This window comes from Octopus bimaculoides, chromosome 11, assembly GCF_046866305.1.
Source record: "Octopus bimaculoides isolate indiv1 chromosome 11, ASM4686630v1, whole genome shotgun sequence".
Taxonomy (NCBI): Eukaryota; Metazoa; Mollusca; class Cephalopoda; order Octopoda; family Octopodidae; genus Octopus; species Octopus bimaculoides.
The window spans coordinates 40,780,614-40,801,784 of NC_142938.1; the positions used below are offsets into that span (position 1 = coordinate 40,780,614).

Consider the following 21,171-nt stretch of genomic DNA (forward strand, 5'->3'; position numbering starts at 1 on the left):
TTTCATGTGTTGGGTCTTATGGAGGCAAAGTGGCTGAGTTCCTTTTAAGTTCCTCACAGAGGCAATGCCTAAGACCTTTGACATTATGTCATGTTTGAAAAGAAGCCCCATCAAGCTGAGCAAAGTCACAGTCATGGAAGATACTGGTGTCACACAAATGACACCTGTGCCAGTGGCACATAAAAGCACCCATTACACTCTTGGAGTGGTTAGCGTTAGGAAGGGCATCCAACCATAGAAAACAATGTCAAATCAGACTGGAATCTGGTGCAGCCTTCCAGCTTACCAGCCCTGGTCAGACCGGTCAACCCATGCCAGCATGGACAACGGATGTTAAATGATGATGATGATAAAAAAGGCAGCAAGCTGGCAGATTTGTTAGTGCATTGGGCAAAATGCTTAGTAGCATTTCATCTGTCTTTACATTCTGATTTCAAATGCTGCCAAGGTCAACTTTCACTTTCATCCTTTTGGTATTGATAAAATAAGTACCAGTTGAGCACTGGGGTCAATGTAATCAACTGACCCCCTCTCCTGAATTTGCTGACCATGTGCCAAAATTTGAAACTAATATTTTTTTTGCTGTTTAACTAGGTCAGCCCTTTCGAGAACAATTTTTTAAAATGATAAGGTAGTGAGTTGAGAGAATTTAGCTACTATTTTACGTAGATTCAATGTATATTTAGTCTTTGACATTGACTGTGTTAGAATTGTGTAGAGTGTTTTTAATTCTTCTAAATCAGCTGAAAAGGCCTTGGTTTACTATTTAATCTTGTTTATGTTATGTATGACATATGACAAACAAGCAAACAAAAAATATGCACAAAACACACACACACAGACAATATCAGTGTTAGTTTCATAGCTACAGTGTTCAGGAGCTTAACAAACAACAAGGATAACATATGAATTGTTCTCTCTATCATGTTTTGTCATACATTCTCTACATAGCTGTCAACTGAAATAAAAGTGTTGATGGAAAGCTAGTTACTTGTGGAGTTAAGCAGGTTGCACAGCACAGCACCATTATTGTTGACTGCTATAGTTCTACTGTTGCATGAGACAATTTAGGTTTTTGGTAAGTTCTATAATTCTATAATTTCTCTATAATGAGAAAGTTTGGTATTGATGAATGAGTTGTGAAAACTGGTCAAGCCATGTGTGAAGGTACTAACGCTAAAGGTCTTACTTAATGGTGTTTGTGGCTGAATGTCCACTAATGCTCTTCTGTTCACAGCCATCTTCTTTTATAATAGTCTTTGAGGCAATTACATAGAGGTCCAAGGCTAAATTTTGTATGATAATCTGTTTCTCAGCACAAAATTTGTCAAAGAACTGTGAAAAAAGATGTAGACTGGGTGAGATTCAAATGTTTATTTCTTGCAATTTGGAAAGGTTATTCTTTGCTATGGTTTGTTGGTTTCATAGACACAAAAATTTAATAGTAGCTAAAATCTAGTATGGCTAGATTTCACTGCTGCTGAGTAGAAATGAGTCAAGAAGCTAGTCAGGAGAGATGGATTATACTGTTTTTTATACAGGATTTATGTTCACTGAGTGAAGAGTAGATGTGAGTTTACTGTGACAGACACATCACGGCAGATGTAGGACTGAAGAGGTTATGTAGTTTGGTCACATATAAAAACATGATGCCACAGAGATGAAACAATGTAACATTGGGAAGAATGGAAATATGGTGTATCAAGACAAGTTGAGAAAGAAGGGGAGTTACTGTATTGCAAGTCTGATTAACCTATGCTACCATGAAAAAGTGGATTTCATTTAATTGATCCGTTGTATATGTTGTTAATCTATCACTATGATACACAATCTGTGTTGGTCTCAGGCTGTGTATCTGTCAGGAAAAGGGAGTGGGGAAGTGAGAATTGAAACATGAGTTAAAAGAAGAGGTGAGTGTATGAAACAATGGGTTTGAGGTGAAAATTTCATTACAATTCTTGAATACAGTTACAAAGTTATCCCTCTGGAATGTTTATTACTGTTATCACCACTACTACCACTAGAAGTAATTTACTTTAGTTAACTAAAATATGAATACAATATGCTTCAGTGGTTAAAGAAATGTTATAATCATTATGATTCTGATTAATTTTTTGTAAAATTGTAAGAATGAAACTGAGCAGTTTCACATACTCAATTGCAATAATTTCTAAGTTTGGATCTACAGTTTTCTAAAGAATTTTAGTAAAATGTAGTCATATGAAGAACTGGTATAAAAGAAATAGGCATTAGTAAGTAAAACAGTGAAAATATCTGAGTATTATAGTCTTACAGTAATTTGTAAGTAAACAGTATAATTTTTATTGATAACATTTTTATTGATAACACAGCGGTGCATCAGCATGGCCACAGCTCTAAGCTGAAACTATAATTAAAAAAAAAAAAAAAACATATTTATTGAAAATATGCAGGTAAAAATATTGTTGTATTCAATCTTAATTATAAGTTAATTTTTTTTATTTTTAAAATCAGATAAATTTTATTATTGTATAAACGCCTTAAATTTGAAAGAAGTAAAATTATAATTATTGTTACTTGGTATCACCCATAGTGGCAAAAATATATTTCCAACATTATTACTCTCACACAATGAGTAACTTCTACTGTTAAGACTTATTGTTGGTTGCTTGTTCCTACCAAAAATATGATATTAACTGACATGGAATGAATACAGTATATCTTTTATGAATTGACAATCAAGCAGTATTATTCGTTTTATTCAATTCTATTTCAATTTAAACATTTTTATTTTGGAAATAATTCATTTTGTTATTTTGTATATACACCATGAAATTTGAAAAAGTAAAATTATATTAGAGTACCTGTTTATTACTACCTGATATTACCCACAATGGTAAAAGTATATTTCCATCATTACCTGTCATAAAATGGGTAACAATCTTGTACTAAATAAACAGGAAAATGGCAATTTTTGCAGATCTTATTTCAGCCAATTGTCTTGTTAATCATTCAATATCCTATCTTTTTTTTTCTCTATTTTCTGTATTAAAAAATATGATAATGTAAATAAATGTTTTCTTTGTGTTTCTAGGTTCAACCAGACCAGGTGGTGATGTCTCACAGTCCCTTAAAAATGTTTCGGCAATTCCATGACAAACATGTTTTAGTATCTGGTCAGGGACCAGTTTTAGAAATTGCAAAGAATTTAGGTTTCACTAAAGTTACCACCATAGAAACTCTTCGACAGACGTTCCCTTTGTTGGATATGGTTGATCATAAAAGGCGCCAAGTTGCTGTAAGTATATTATTTTCTATGTGAGTTATATATTGCATTTTTAAGAATCAATTGATAATATTAATCAAGAATATTTCAGAATCATTACTTTCTTCCTTATTTATTTATAGAGCAATTCAACTATTTTAGTATTTAGTCTTTCATCTCTTTGAAACTACTAAAATAGTTAACTTAATTGGAATTTGAACTATATAAGCATAGGCTTCTAACCACAGATTACATAACAACAGACATTGTTTATAAAATTATTAGTGGCTTAACTTCTTAATTATATTTTATTACACATTTATAATTTCTTTTGCATACCAGTTTTGATGATTAAATGATACACTACGTAATTCCTTTTTTTTTTGTTTTAACAGCCATGTGCTTTTGAGAAATACTTTCCTAAAATTGAAGGTAAGTTTTTGAAAAATGTTTTTTAGTGTAAAATAACTTGTTTCAAAAGTTGTTGGAAAGATGGTGAATAATTTTGTGGGTATCTTCCAAGTCAGCTGCCAGATGTTAGAGCTTTAATGTATCCATGCCCAGGGAAGCAAGACGTTCAGAGTATGATAAGTACAGTGGTGGCTGTGTGGTTAGAAGCTTGCTTCCCAACCATGTGGTTCCTAGTTCAGTCCCACTGCATGGCACCTTAGGGAACCGTTTTCTACTGTAGCTTTGGGCTGACCAAAGCCTTGTGAGTGAATTTGGTAAACAGAAACTGAAAGAAGCTCATATATATATATATATTTACAGTGAGGGATTATCAATCTGGGCAAAATACTTCACAAGCTCTCTGTTGGCACACCAGGCTAACAATATTACTTAGATTAGTGAAGAACTCCTGGTAATCTTTTGGTGGGCTCCAGACAAACTGGTTTTTACAGAGCGATGTATAAGAAACAAGAGATATATAAAAAATGACTCTGATGAACGTAGCATTAATTTTCTTAGGTCATTCAGTTTGCCTCATTTGATTTGTAGACTAATTGAGTAAACCTATCAACAATGTACCTATAATGACCACTGGAAACAGTTGTAAGCCAAATTTTCTCCAATAAAGGAATACTATGTAATACCTTTATTTTTAACCTGTTTCTTATATATATACATATATATATATATATACATATATATATATATATATATATATATATATATATATATATGTATTTATGTATGTATGTGTGTGTGTGGTCTTTGTGTCTGTGTTTGTCCCCCACTGCACCTTGACAACTGGTATCCCCATAACTTAGCAGTTCAACAAAAGAGACCGATAGAATAAGTACCAGGCTTAAGAAAATAAGTCTTTGTGTCAATTTGTTCAACTAAAACCCTTCAAGGTGTTGCCCCAGCTTGGCCACAATCAAATGACTGAAACAAACAAAAGATAAAAGAAAAAGATACTGTATTGGCAGAGAATTGATAATTGATGGTTATGAGTTCTGCTTTTCAAATTCTACTGACTTGACATTTTTGTCCCTTAGGGTCTTTTAGATTAAATATTATATAGATTAAAAACAGGTAGAGCAACTTAGACATGGGATATTGATATTGCATTTTGGGTGTCCACAGTTACAACTTCTAAGTCTTTTGTGGAACAGATCTATGGTAAGTCTAGAAAAAGAGAGACTTAAAAAACAAATCAAATTTTCCTCTCATGGGAAGTTGTCTGTTGGAATGACATTCTCATTGTTCTAATAAATATTTAAATGAAGCTACTAATTAATGTGGTAATTGAAACTTGCACATTCACTCAACAAAAAAAAAAAAGCAATGAAATAATAATGATAATGAAATGAATTTATTGTATACAGTGCTTAGATGCACTACATCTCATCAGAAAAAGTAGCCAAAAGTGCATGAACAGTACATAGAATAACTCATGGGAAGTGAACAATGAATGAATCATTAAAAAAAAAGAGAGGGGACATCATGTGTACTGTTGGCAAATTTCAGGTGCAGGTAGTTTTTCCATGCTTCAACAATTCTGAGTGTGAAAAAATGTTTCCAAAAATCATGAGTGCTGTGTTGTTTTTTGATTTTGTAAACATGTCCACAAGTGTTAGACATATGGTATTCAAAAAGGTACCCAAAGTTGTTGTTGGAAAGATGGTGGATAATCCTGTGGATATCTACCAAGTCAGTTGCCAAACATTGGAGCTTTAATGTGTCCACGTCCAGGGAAGCAAGATGTTTAGAGTATGATAGGCACCTGACGGCAGGTATTTGTCTGTATACATTTCTGAACAGTTTCCAGGAGACTGATATGATGAGCAAACACACAAACCATTGCTGAGCAAGATAGGGGTTCCAGACTGGTGATGCAAACTCTGAGTGTGGACATGCTATAGCCATATACAGCTGTAAATAGATAGCTGAAGAGTGGCTGACAAAGATCTTGCTGAGTGATACTAAGTCACCGTTGGCCTTCTTGACAATTTTTAAAGATGTGGTTTGCCCAATTCAAACTGCTGTTGACAATAATGCCCAGGTCATGTTCATTGCAGACTTCTTAAGATTGGTATTGTAGAGGGAGTATGTAAAAGCTGCGTTTTTCCTCCCAAAATGCATGCTTGAGTTGCTAGTCAGTAATCCATTGCTGCATTGTGTCCAGACCTGATTGCAAGATCTATAGCATATAGGATCTGTTCTTTTTATCTCAAGGTACAGCTTGATGTCATCTGCATATTTCAACATTCTTCAAGTTGGCATCAATGTCATCAGTATATGCAACAAACAACAAGGGTCCAAGAACAGATCCCTGTGGGACACTAGATGTCATTCCATAGGGTGAAGAATGCTGTCTAAGAATCTTGACTACCTCTTTTCAAACAAGAATGAAGGACTTCAGCCAATTATAAAGATCATCTTTCACACCCATTGTAGAGAGTTTTGCCATAAGTTGTTTGTATGGCACAGAACCGAAGGCTTTTACAAAGTCAAGATAGATAACATCTATCCATGAGCCACCATCAGTGATTCAGGTGATATCTTCAAGAAACTCAATGAGTTGGCCACAGCAGCTGGAGTTAAGGATAACTCCAACTGGTGAGGGTTGAATAAGGCTGTGAGAGTTCCAGAAGTTTCAGAGTGTTTCCCTGACACAGGACTCCATCAGTTTGATGATGCAGCTAGTAGACCTGACTGGATGGTAGTTGACAGGTGATGTGCAATCACCCTTTTTCAACAAGAGAATGACGCTGGCAATTTTCCATTGCTCTGGGGTGAACATTTATTAAGGAAAAATTGGAAGAAGAATGAAAGCTAGTGCAAAAATAAAACCTGTGTTTGAGAAGTAGATAAGTAACACCGTGAAGACCAGAAGAGGCACAGTCATTGTCACCTAAATGTTTCTCAGTAGTGACACTGATAATTGTTTCAGGAGGAGTGGTAAAGATCAGATCCAAAGTGTTGTTAATTCTTGTTGGGGAGGTGACTACTTGGGACCAGCTTAAATCTAATACTAAATCAAGGAAATCATTTGCACTTTGCAGCCATTGAAAGGTTTCCCAATCAATCTTAGGGTAATTGAAGTCATCAACAATGAAAACATAAGTGATTGTTATCTTAGATGCAGCTCTGAGCATGTCAAGAAGTTGTGTGTCCTGATGATAATTTGTGGCTAGTAAACAACCCCAAGTAGAAGTATTGACACGTTTATACATATATTACATAAAAATACCTCTTGTGATTGGTTCAGATCATCACAAGGAATTGCTGAAAATTTTGAACAAACATAAACTATCACATCACCTTCGTGATGATTAATGCAGTCTTTGCAAAACAAGTTGTAACCAGCTATATTAAAAACACCATTGCAGATTAAAGAGTGTGCTCATGTTTCTGTGACTAATGAAATCAGCGTTGATACTTCTGATGTAAGAGTCAAAAAGGTAGATCCTGTTGCATAAACTTTGGGCATTTAAGCACAGTAATTTGTATCTTGATTTAAGCCTATCATATTGATATATGGTGGATGGTGGATAGTGAATTGTACTTAAGAAAACAAAATACTATCTTATAAATACAGTCTTTATCCCACTTTTTACAAATATCTTTCACTTATTTACAGGTTTACAGACCTCTCTCAGTCTCTCTTTCTCTCTCTAGCCATATTAGTTATGATACTCACCCATATGTCACTAGTTTGCAAAGAATGTTACTCTGATGTTAGTCTTACCACTTGTCTTTTTGAAAGTGATTCAGAAGAAAGTGCCATGTGTCTGGTGCATACTTTTCTGTAAGTAAAATTCAATACTTTACCCAAGTGCAAGAGAGCCACTAACTATAGTGAGTTGGGAACTCATGACCCTAATGTGTTGTATTTTGTCCACAAACACTATCAAATTAACTTAATATAATATGCTTATTGGGAATCAACTATTCATTATCTTGCAGATGGATTTGAGTTGCATTATCCTGGATACAGTACAATACTAGTTAGTAGATACAAACTCGTGACTATTAAACTAGATATACAGTTATGACCCAACTTCAATAGCTAGATCTAATCCCTCACCTCAGATACAACATATGTCATTCTATACTACCAAACATATCAAATAAACCAGTATCTAATCATTCTTTTTTTTTTTTCAATATTTATAACAGCTGTGATACTATTTGGTGAACCAGTGAGATGGGAAACAAATCTGCAGTTGATTACTGATGTGCTTTTATCAGATGGTTTACCTAATTTTGTACCTCGAGAAATTCCCTACCCTCATCTGCCTATCTTAGCCTGCAATATGGATCTCTTGTGGATGGCAGAAGCTTGCATACCACGGTAAGCTAACAATTGATTCTACATTTCATTGATTTTTTTTCATGTGTCTTTGTTAATTGCTCTTTTATTCTCACTGCTTAAAAACTTTACTGTGTAACATAACACCAAAACTACAAGCAGTTCTGTATTAAAGAATTATGGAATAAAAGGTTAAAAGATATTTTTTATTCTAATCTATTTACATCATAAGTATTTCAAGAGGAAAAATAATTATTTTAGACTATAATTTGTGTTTTCCAATACTCTTTGCAGTAATTACTTACAGTCCTTTATGTTTTGGGTTAAAATCCCACTAAGGTCAACATTCCTCCACCCAGAGTTGATTAAAATAGAGCATAAATTGAGTCCTGAGGTTGATATAATTGACTATACCTCTCCTCTAAATTTGAGAGTCTTTTGTAGCATCAATGAAATGGTTTCAACTGCAAACTGAAACTGGTCAGCAGACCACTACCAAGGACTTTTATTACTTTATGATAACCACCAATTAATTTATTTAAATTTAGTTTTCTTCAAGATTATTTCTCTGCTGAATCCATGACCCTGTTATCATTTCCAACAAAAATTGTTTCTTTTGGGTGCAGTAATTCCTTTCAGAAGTACATAAAGATCCAAAACTCTCGTTTTTTACAACTCTATAAATACAAGGATTTTTGCTCATGTAAAAAGAAAATATATTTTTATTTGACATACAATTTCTATTTTAAAATTAGCATTTAAAATTTTTTTTAGGTCTTATGAAATATTATTAATGTTAAGTTTTAAACTGTGAGAATACCAAAATCTTTGTAAAGCAACTCAGTTTCAGATTTTATCTATTTTGTTAGGTAATGGATAGGATCTTAGACTTCATTTAGTTCCTCTGTTCTTTTCATTAATGAAGTTCTGTTCTCATTGTCTGAGTGCCATATTCGATTCATTCACTTTTTCACTGCAATATTTCTACAATTTTTACTACTTTGCATACAATTCTCTACAATTTCCCTAGAAAATATTTAAACTGATACATTTTTACTGCTTTACTCTAAGAAAAGAAGCTGTCATCAGCTCCTTTTTATATACTATATTTCTGTTTTCATTAATATTACTTTCATTAATTAAATTGTTTTATATCTTCTTTATTTGTTCCTTTATTTTTTCTCAGAAAGCTTCTATTTGTTATTTTATTTTTCAATAAAATATCTAGTATGGTTTTGATTAATTTCTTAACTACTCAGTGTTATATATTAGATAGAGAAAAGTGGTACTGCACTTTACTACATTTTTCAGTCTATCTAGTTTGGTGTCTAACACATGAATTCTAATCCTGCTGAATTGACTTTATCTTTTATCTCTGGGTTTGACTGAATAAATGCCACTAAATGTATTACTGCTGACTTAGCTGCTTCTCATATGAAATTGGAATTATGCTTACGAAAAGGATATCCTTAATATTGTACATAACATGATTGTTACTACTTACTGTTTAGCTTTAAAAACACCAGACAGTTATTCAAACTGGGATACAAAATGTAGCTGAAAATATCTTCCATTTCTTTTTTCAAATTTTAAATTGATTGGATGGTTTGATTTTTTTCTTAGGTGTAGGCATAGCTGTTTGGTTCAAAAGTTTGCTTCCCACCCATGTAGTTTCAGGTTCAGGTCCACTGCATGGCACCTTAAGCAAGTATCTTCTATAGCCCCAGACCAAAGCCTTGTGAGTGGATTTGGTATTAGTCAGAAACTGAAAGAAACCCATCATATATGCACGGGTATGTATCTCCTTGTCTTGACATCACATGATAGATGCAAAACAAATGACTCCATCATACAAACAGTGTCTTTTGTTTCTGATCTCTGAAAACATGTCCGACTATGGGGAAATATTACCTTCCTTGCAAACCAACATATATTATTCCTCAATTTTTCATTAACACAAGATTGGAAATTTAACCTCTGAAAAATGAAGAAGCTACCTAGATTACCAATCATTTGTTGATTGATAGATTGATTAATTAATTAATTATTTTTTAGTTTAGTATAGCTTCCAGTCTCCCTTACTGAAGTTTTCAAGTTTAAAGTTAATCATTTCTGCCTTAAGATAATTCATGCTCAAATGATAACTTGAATTATATTAAAATTTTTGTAGTTTGCCTAGATTGAACTTATTAAAGTCTCTCAGGTCATAAAATTGAAAAGTATTAATGGCTTTTTTTCTTAAGAAAAAAAAATATTAGTACATACTTATTCTCCCCACTGGGTTAAATGTAAAGTCAGTCCCAGCAGGGTTTTAGATCAGAAATATGTACACCAAATGACTTTAATGACTAACCTAATTACTTGGCTGTTATTCAAAATAGCTGTTGATGTATGATTATTTCTTAAATTGGTATATAACCAGAAACCGTAACAAGTTTTATGGTTTTCAAAGCAGTTAGATTCAATATATTCTAAGTTTTGTCAAATGAATAGAATATACTCCACATGGCAGGCTTAATGAGATTTGCTTTCACCAACTGCCTTTGAAGACAAGGTCCCTTTCATTGTGCATTATTTTTATATCTGAAAATTTCCATTTGTTGATTTTATTGAGGTTATCTTTCTTGCTGATAATTTTTTTAGATTTTTAAATGCCTCTAGAGGTAATTTTGTCTGCTGAATGCATGAATAATTTCAGTTATTCAAAGTTTTTCAACATATTATATATCTGAGGGCCTATCTAATGTGTATTTAGCATGGTGTATAATCTTTCAACTTTATTGTTGATATTCATGATTGGTATCAGTACATTCCTTCTTTTGTTATATAATTGGTTGCTTCTAAGTTTTACCAGTTGTGTAGAATACATTTTGCTGAGGAGGTGTAAATAAGGCTGAAACATGCCTGATGTTTTCACCTATTGACTTCAACACTTTATCTGCATTGTCTTTAAGTTCCAAAAATTTCAATTAGTTGCTTTTATTTTAAGCACCCCAAGAAAAGTTTTGTCTATTGACTGAATGAATAATCTCAGTTGACCAGTCTTTCAATTCACTATATTCTGTATTCTGATACCCTATCATATGTATATTTAGTATGCAGAACACTTTCTGAGGTAATTTCCCGGAACTGAATTGTTATAACTCAGAACATTTTTTTATAATGGTAACTGTAATTTGGGGATTCATATTTGGGGATTAAAAGTATTCATATATTTTGTAGGACAAATTATTTTACATAGAACAATTATTTTTTTCATTGTTTAATATCTAGGTTATCATTTGCTGTTGTTTTACAGGGAAATCTGTGAACAACCAAACTAGAGCAAGCAGGATTATGTATTGTACAATGTTTTAAAACAATAGTAGTGGTAACTTACCCAACTTCTTAACTTTTCAGTCATTGTACTTTTTAGTTATATATGTGATAAACTTGTTCAGTGATCAGCCTTTCTAGTTGATCACCAAAATTGTATTAAATCTCCTACATTGAACTGAAAAACTGTGTTATTCTTTGTCTTACGGGAAAACACAAACAAAATAAATATTAAGTATTATGATTATTTACAAATAAAAAGTGACAGCATTACTTTTTACGGTTATTTTCAAGAATAATAAACCATTCTTTGTAAACTGTTCTTCAAATGTGCATGCAATTCCTCATATAGATGCCTATATAGAACAAAACTGATATTATTGCTATCATAGGGTATGTATCTGGATATGTCACCATATATTGGTTGAGGTTTCACATTTATAGCTGGCAGCTAAAATTTTAAAATTATCTCCTAAAGATGTAAGGCTAGCAATCTGTTCCTTAGTACTATCTTCTTTCATAATGACAGGATTAGTGAAGACTTATATTTTATGTACTGATTTTTAGCTTAGATGAAAATTAATTAATCCAAGCATACAATATATAATACTTTTCTAAAGCACACATATATATATATATATATATATATATATATATATATATATATATATATATATATATAGCAACAGGTAATCAAAACTGGTGCTTTACTCATTATCCATTCGTACATTTTATACAGTTTCTCCAGTATATATATATATATATATATATATATATATATATATATATATATATATATATATATATATATATATATATATTTCATTTTTGGATTTGGTTTGCAAGATTCTTTATGTGAGATTGTGTGTTGCAGCATATTCTGTTGTGTCTGGGGAGAGTCATTCTCTTTTGGAGAGTCATTCTCTTATAATTTAACATACTCACCAGTAAAATTTCCACTTATTTCTTTATTTTTCTAAAATTTTCATTGCATCTTGCAACCTTTTCAATAGTTTTTCAAAACTGCTGAAAAGGAAATAAGTAGAAATTTTACTGGTGGGTGTGTTAAATTATAAGGCACCAAAAGAGAATGACTCTCCCCAGACACAACAGTATATATATATATATATAAACTAATTGATTATTTTTATGCAATAGTCATTTTTTTAATGTCTTACATGTTTATCAAGTAAAGGGTTGGTTTTATAATCTATAAAGGCTTGCTTGGAACAGAAGGATAAAAATAGAAATTAAAATGCATTGATGCTTAAGTCTAAATCACTGATTTTGTATAGCACTATATTGATTTGACTCCTTAAATTTACAAATCAAGTTCAGTTAGAAGTACCTAGTTAATACTTAAACACTGGAAAATAACTAATTCTAAGTTTCTTTTTATATATCTTATGTTCATATTTTAACTATTTAGCAATAGAACATACAGTTACAATAATTATAAATATAATTTTGGTTGATGATAACATTTGTTAATTTAGCATGGCTGATGAAAACAGAATTGAAATATTAAGAAATGCAAGTTTGTTCACAAATTGAGATTGAATCTTTATTCTGTGGTTTGTAAATATTTTACTTTTATACCAAGATATAAACCTGAAGCAAATATATATGTTACTTTTATTTAGTTGATATTTTGGTTGAATTAAAAGATCTAAAAATCCAAACTGCAGAATAAATTTGGTAGACAACTCACAGGACATTTGGTTGATAATCGTAGGAAGTAAAATATCTTACCTGTGGATGTAAATGAATGGTTTCCTATGTGAAGAGCTTAATGGAAGACAGCTTCTTTATATTTGTTGAAAGAGATATATCTTAGTTTATGCTTATGTCAAGTTTCACATCTATTATGTATTTATTTTACTACTTGTTAGCTACTCATACATAATAAAGGGACAGATTGCAATAATAGTTCTATCATTATTATGTACCAAGTCTACAATTTAGTCACTGAATCAATGTCTTACTAAAGACTGACTAGCTTTTAAACTGTAATACAAAATAGAGTGCTATAACTCTTGTATTTAACAATTACAGTTTTGTTTCCTGTATTAAACTTCTGCCACATGTAGATTGATGAGATATTGCATCTCTTTGTGTAATTGCTTTTTCTTCAGAACCACATATGTGAGATACATGTTTTGAAGCTCTAAATCATGTCATTGATGCAGTAAGTCTTATATTAAGGCAGTAACCCAAAGTGATTTGATCATATGATTGTGAAACTGTGTTAATTTCTTCAGGTAAAACTAATTCAGGTGGGTTATTCCCTGTTGAACTTAAGCAGGTAAGTGATGCAGTGTAAATGGAAATGGCAGTAATAGTTACTGACAAGAGAAAAAGGTAGAGAAACATGCCTCTTGATATATTTTCTGTTTCTTTTGCCTTTTTATCTTTTCTAATCTGTCCATTGCTATCGTTTTCATTACAAAATCACTGTCTGGTTCCACTTGATACATGATTTATATTATATTCAGTGTCTCTGTTGAACTGACAAAAAGACACACATTTGAACGTTATTTATTCATTAGAAAAGTAAAAAAATTTATAGTTGTACTCCAAAAATACTTCTGTATTTTCTCTACGGTTGTCTTATTCTAATTTGAATGCCATAAATATATCTAAATTTTGGTAAATCTTATATATTAAAAAAAATAATTTAATACTTTCCAGCAAAGTCTTCTCTTATATTAAAAATAAAACTGTGTTGGTGTACAATATTTTGAGCCTGTCAAGTTTAATGTTCAGTGTTTTCTTATTAATAGAAACAGAAACAAATTGAAACAAAATATAGTTTACTTCCAATCTATTTCCTTTAAGATATGATTACTATTTGTTCCAAGATTATATAATTTCCTATTTCCATCTGTTATTTTGAGAGTTTCCTCCTCTCTTTAACTGGTGTATATATTCACAAACAATGCACATTACAAGCAAAGCTGGAGAGCAGAGAGGAAAAGGATAACTTTTACATAGATTGGATTCCTGTAAATTGTGCATACTCATTCATATATCTAGATCAATTAAATAAGAAATTATGATAAATAAATGGAAAAAAATCTATTGAGTTTTTGGCTCATTAGTGTTATTAGACTTAACACTGCAATATGCTGTATACTCTAACACACACACACACACACACACACACTCTCTCTCTCTCTCTCTCTCTTTCTTTATTGCTAATATGATAGTTCCTGTTTTTCTCAAATAGAAAGCTGTGTACCTCTTCTGTTCAAACCCACTTGACACACCAACCTCTCAGCATTCTTACTGCTCCACAGCCCCACAAAATTATACTTAATATCCTCTGGACCCTCCACGCCAACCTTTCTTTCCTTGAAGGCATCAACCTACATCCTTAGGCATAACTACAGAGTTGTACCCCCCCCCCCCCCGACTTTGGAAGGTCATAACTTTCAGAAAAATGAATATTTTTTAATGAAATTTTCTATGCATATATTATTTATTATGTAAATTCCGAATATACAAAAATTTTCGGTGAAAGTATTTTGGAATGGGGGTGGGGGACAGTTTTCGGAAATTCCAACAAAGTCCACTTAAATTCCTCTTAACTTCCAGGAAAATGAATATTTTTTCGTGAAATTTTCTACAAATATACCTTGATGTATGTACATTTCGAGCATGTAGGAATTTTGAAGGAAACAACTGCAGGTTATTTTTGAGAAGTGTTCCTCACTCGGTGGTGTTTCGGAGCAAGTCGTCCATAATTGTTTCATTTTTCTCTATTATGTGCGTATGTGCATCCGTAGATTTCTAATGAAGTAATAAGCAGAAAAGAGAAGCCGTCATAAGAAAACTTACGTTAAAAATAACATGCACACGATTTTTTTTCTCAATAGAAGTAAATTCCAAAGTGAACGTTTCTAGTAGAGAAGTAGAAGAGAACAGAAGCAGCGTATTACTTCATTACAAATCTACGGATGCACATACGCACATAATAGAGAAAAATGAAACAATTGTGGACGACTTGCTCCGAAACACCACCGAGTGGGGAACACTTCTCAAAAATAACCTGCAGTTGTTTCCTTCAAAATTCCTACATGCTCGAAATGTACATGCATCAAGGTATATTTGTAGAAAATTTCACGAAAAAAATATTCATTTTTCTGAAAGTTATGACCTTCCAAAAATCGGGTGGGTACAACTCTGTAGTTATGCCCATCCTTAAAGTTATCAACCTACAGAATTTCTGTCTAAACATCAACTGCACTAACCTCAGTTCTTTGGAAAAACCTATGGTAAAAAAAAGCATTGAACTTCAACACTTTAAGCACTGTTAACTATGAAGACTCTCAGAAATACCTAATTTAATGTAACTACATAGCATTTAGGTTCACTGATGTACAACTTTTTGAGTAACTAAAACATGAAATTGGAATAATTGGATTCAAATTAAGTTCCATAATTAAATCCTGTATTTACTTATTTATGGCATTCTAATATACTTATTAATTATCATTACTACAATAGAATTAGGTCATTAATTTTTTTAAAAGGAATTCACTAGAGTTGCTTTGCAAGGATTTTCACTAAGGCACAATATTTTGAATATTTTGTTTATATTGTTTATCTATTAACTATTGATTTGCTCTCTTCAGATATTGTGTGTCATATTTCATTCTTAGATCTGTGAAGTTTTTTATTGACAATCTGACTTAATATATTTCAATTATTTGTCAGGATAGCTAGCCTGTATTATTGTCTTTTTACTTGTTATCTGAATGCACTCCACTCCAAACTTACTGATTGTATTGCAAAAATATTATTTAATAAATCATCCCAACAAAGTACATTGTGTGTGTAAATATGTTTTCATTAAATATTTAATAAACGCTTATTATATTTTATAAACAAAAACTATAAGTGTTTAAAGAATATTTATCTAAATGTTTCTAGTACCTCTTGATGCTATTTTAGTCAGTACATACTCAAAATTTTTTCTAACACACACACACACACACACACACACACACACACACACACACACACACACACACACACACACACACACACACACACACACACACACACACACACACACACACACACACACACACACACACACACACACACACTCTTCCCCCTCTCTCTCTTACTTTTCATTATAACAAGTTAGGACTGAATTCAGAGACTGATTGAACTTACAAATGAGTTTACTGATAGGTTTTCATTAGTACTACTATATCAAATGATTTCTATGATGTTTTGTTGGCTTCCATAGTGGATATATGCCTGTAATAGAAACCATTATCCACAGTGCCAGATTTCCATTTTTGTTCTATACACATTATGTTATACACAACTTGGTTGTTATTTCACCAATCAGAGTTATCTAATATTTTTCAGTTTTTATTATCAGAAGAAATACTGTTTAATATTTGAAAATCATTCTACAAATACATAAGTTGTTGTAGATACAATTCTTCTGTTCATCCATTTTTCTCAGATTTTACACAGGTGAAATTAGTCTTAAAATCTGTTCTGATATTGGTTTCAAATTTTGGCACAAGGCCAGCAAAAAAATTTGTTCTAATATTGAAAACAAAAATCCAAATCATTGACTATTGGACTATGCCTAAATTTTGAATCTTACCATGATGCCATGACCTGAAGAAATTCTATAAATGTTCATGATTTCTTCATGGTCAAAGCTATAATTTGTTTTGGAATTAAATTCCATAAAATAAGAAATATATTTCTATATTTTTTTAAATCTCAATTTTTACTTTCCATAAGGCTCTCAGATCAACTCATAGACAAATTATGATGTAATAATTTGAGAAAACTTGGGATAGTGATTGAAAAAAAACATCACTTTCCTTTTCCTATCTTGGTAGAATTAAGTAAAAGATTATTAACAGATACGGCACTTTGTTCATTATATTTTAATTAACTTCAGTGTAAGTAGTGACATGAAAATGTAACTTAATAAGGATAAGATTTCGAAAACAGCTCATTTAGTATCCACTTTGGAAATTAAGGAAAATGATGTAAGAATAACATAAAATGAAAGTCTGAAAATGATATTCAACTCATAAAAGAATGACATAATATTTCTTAATGTTTATTTTTATTCTGGCTTCTTATTAATTATGTCAAACAGTGAGAACCAAGTTAGCTAAACTTGAAACTGAGCCAGAATGTTTTAAAATATGAAATTTGAAAATTGACAACCAAGGTCCTTGCCAGTAGCATGTAAAAAGCACCATTTGAGCGTGATCGTTACCAGCGTCACCTTACTGGCACATGAACAAAACATTCAAGCAAGGTCGTTGCTAGTGCCGCTGGACTGACTCCTGTGCAGGTGGCACGTAAAAAACACCATTTGAGCGTGGCCATTGCTAGTACTGCCTGACTGCCCCTCATGCCGGTGGCATGTAAAAGCACCCACTACACTCTCAGAGTGGTTGGCGTTAGGAAGGGCATCCAGCTGTAGAAACTCTGCCAGATCAGATTGGAGCCTGGTGCAGCCATCTGGTTCGCCAGACCTCAGTCAAATCGTCCAACCCATGCCAGTATGGAAAGCGGACGTTAAACGATGATGATGATGATGAAGGTCTTTACTTCACTAGAGTGAAGTAAAGACCTTGTTTGTTTGTTTTTCCAAGTCTTCACTTTATTAACTTATTCTTGTTATTTAAAAAAACTAATTAGAAAGCAAAAGACATTTTGTCTTTAACTATACATAATGTGTAAATCATTTCTTAGAATATTAATTATTGAACCTGAACAAGAAACCTAGAATAAATCCAAAATAAAGTGCTATTTTAACTGACCATAAATCATTCATGGGAATAGTTAGACCATATTAGTTTATATATCCAGGTATTTCAGCTTATATAGCCCTCGTGAGTGCATAGTTGATCTTATAGGAATCATTTGTTAAATGAATTAGTCCAAGACCTGTATTATTTAAACTTACACACACACACGCACACACACACACACACACACACACACACACACACACACACACACACACACACACGAAAGCACTAATTTGGAATAGATAAAAACATAACAACATCCCCTCTGACAGGACTTATCCATCTTTTGCTTGCTTGGCTACTGCATTACCAATTACAGTACAGAGATTGCTATTAGATGCAAGGGATAATGATTAAAATCCTGTTGAAGGGCCTATTGTTCATTTTTTTTTTGTTACATATTAGTATTATTAAATCTAAAATTAAAATTTTAACTGTTAATATACACACATTACATACATATATATGAAAGAATGGATTTAGGAACAAAAAACATGGAGGAAAATTGGATTGTTCAAATAATCCAAATTTCATTGGTCAGTTAATAAGTTATGGGACTGGCTGGCAGGTGGTAGGATAATTGTAAAAATGGTTACTTTACTTGTCACCCTACTACCCATCAACAGCATGCCAAACCCACATTGCCATACACTTTATGACCTGACCAAGCCAATCAATGAAATTCGAATGATTCAGACAATTCACTATGCTCCAGTATTACAAACAAATTCTAATAACACTAACCAACTTCCAAGTATTTTTCTCCTATTTAGGCATCTAAACTACATATATAATTAGTCAGAAAACAGAGCACCTCTAAAAGAGTGATTAAGTGGTTATACTTTTATATTGTTGAGTAGTATATTCCTGGTTATGGTATATTTCTGGTTAGAATGTTACTGATAGCACTTGGTAATATTGACTACTCTTCAGATATGCTATCCAGAAGTGCATAGCCTCTTTTATGTAGGAGGTAAACATAGTCCTGGCTTGCTTGGTAATAATAAAAATCTAAACAAAATGAAGTGATGAAAAGTTATAACATTTTCCAAGAAGGAAAGAAGAATTGCCTCCTATGGAACATTGTCAGTTGTGTGTGTATGTGTACAAGTTTTCCATTCTCTTGGCTGAAAAAGGAACAACCATGTTGCCAAAATGAACCTTCTATTACAAGGACAATAACAAAATATTTCACTTTTTTTAGTTCAGGAAGGCACCTGGATTGTATAAATTTTTTTAAATGATTCTTCTCTTGGCCAAGCAAACATTGCAAAATCCACATGGCCAATGCTGCCCCAGCTCTTTCTTGTTGATTTTGCATGATGTTCTTTCTTCTTTCAATTGCTTTATATAACTAGCTAATATTGTAATATCGTGTCTCCCTTAGATTCTAAAAGAGTGATTATTTATCTTGGCCTCATGATAGGAAATAAATTCCTTTTGGCAGTGTGGTAGTCCCCTCCCTGCCTTTTTTTGGGGTTGTGGGGGGACTAAAGAACAGAAAATATGTACACATGCAAAGCTGATGCCCTTCAGCCACAACTAACAGCAACCCATGGGATGCAACTCATCTTTTTCTTCCTGGAAAATGTTATAATTTATCATTTTTGCTTTTGTTCTGCTTTTTATCATCATCAAGCCAACAAGGATTGTATATTTACCCACTGTATAAAAGAGGTTATGCCCTTTCAGCTATTATGTCCGAAGAGTTGTCAATATTGCCAAGTGCAATGGTTAGTGTGAAATAATTGGTAATATTCTGAGTGGTTATATGTTGTAACCAGGAATATACTGCTTGACAATACATATACACACACACATACACACACACACGCACACACACACACACACACACACACACACACACACACATATTTTCATTCTCCATCCCAAATATTCCTGTTTAAAAATATATTAATTTATAAGATTTATTTAAAATGATCACCAAACGTAAATGGAAAGCATTCAGATAACATCAAGTAATTATATTTTTACTGAATGACCTTTGTTGTAACAAACGTACACAACACATTGTACTATATATATATATATGTATTTGTATGTATGTCATATTTTTTGCAGTCACCAACCATGTTTGATTTATTTCATTGGTTTGGCTGCTAATTCTCATATCTGATTCATAAATATTGTTCTTGTGTATTTTTTCTGTTAATTTATCTCTCTTTCTCCCTTTCTGTCTTTTCTTTCTTTTCCTCTCTTTCTATATCTCTCTCTTGTTTTAACAACCACTAACCTTTTACTTACCAGTTATGAAGGGTCCCTCATAAATGTAACTATTAGAACACAAGACTAGATATGATTTTGATTTCAGATTTGGACATGGCTGTTTCATGCACTGTTTGGAGTGTTTGTATCAGGTAGGATTTCTTCTAGTACCACAGCTAGCTACCTACTACTACTAATACTACCACTAAAGTTACTCTTACAACTCTTATTTTGTAATGTTACCACACAATGTATATATGTGTATATATCATATGTGTGTGTCTATATATATATATATATATATATATATACCTATATATTGTCTCTATGTATGTATATATGTGTGTATGTATATAAGTTTGTACTATGCATGTGTATCTATATCTATATAAATAAGTATATATATATATTCATATATAAACGTAAATATACATGTATGTATAATATATGTATGTGTGTGTATATGTGTGTATATATATGTGTATGTGTGTATATATGTATATGTATGTATATGTGTATATATATGAATATATATATATGTATATGTATGTATATGTGTATACCTATATGTATATATATATATGTATATATATATATATGTATATGTATATATATATATTTGTATATGTATATATATGTATATATATATATATATATGTATATATATATATATATATGTATATGTATATATATATATATATATATATATATATATATATATGTATATGTATATATATATATATATATATATATATATGTATATGTATATATATATATATATATATATATATATATATATATATATATATATGTATATA

General features: G+C 31.8%; 1 protein-coding gene across 2 annotated transcripts in view; it reads left to right on the top strand.

Moving 5' to 3' along the window:
• LOC106870608 (haloacid dehalogenase-like hydrolase domain-containing 5) overlaps positions 1-21,171 on the top strand; it is a 55,089-nt gene that overhangs the window by 14,173 nt on the left and 19,745 nt on the right. For both annotated transcript variants that reach the window (XM_089359854.1, XM_014916741.3), the window contains exons 3-6: positions 3,074-3,277; positions 3,640-3,676; positions 7,874-8,048; positions 20,460-20,505. In XM_089359854.1, coding sequence (XP_089215980.1) covers positions 3,074-3,277; positions 3,640-3,676; positions 7,874-8,048; positions 20,460-20,505 — 462 coding nt within the window. The remainder of the gene's footprint in view (positions 1-3,073; positions 3,278-3,639; positions 3,677-7,873; positions 8,049-20,459; positions 20,506-21,171) is intronic.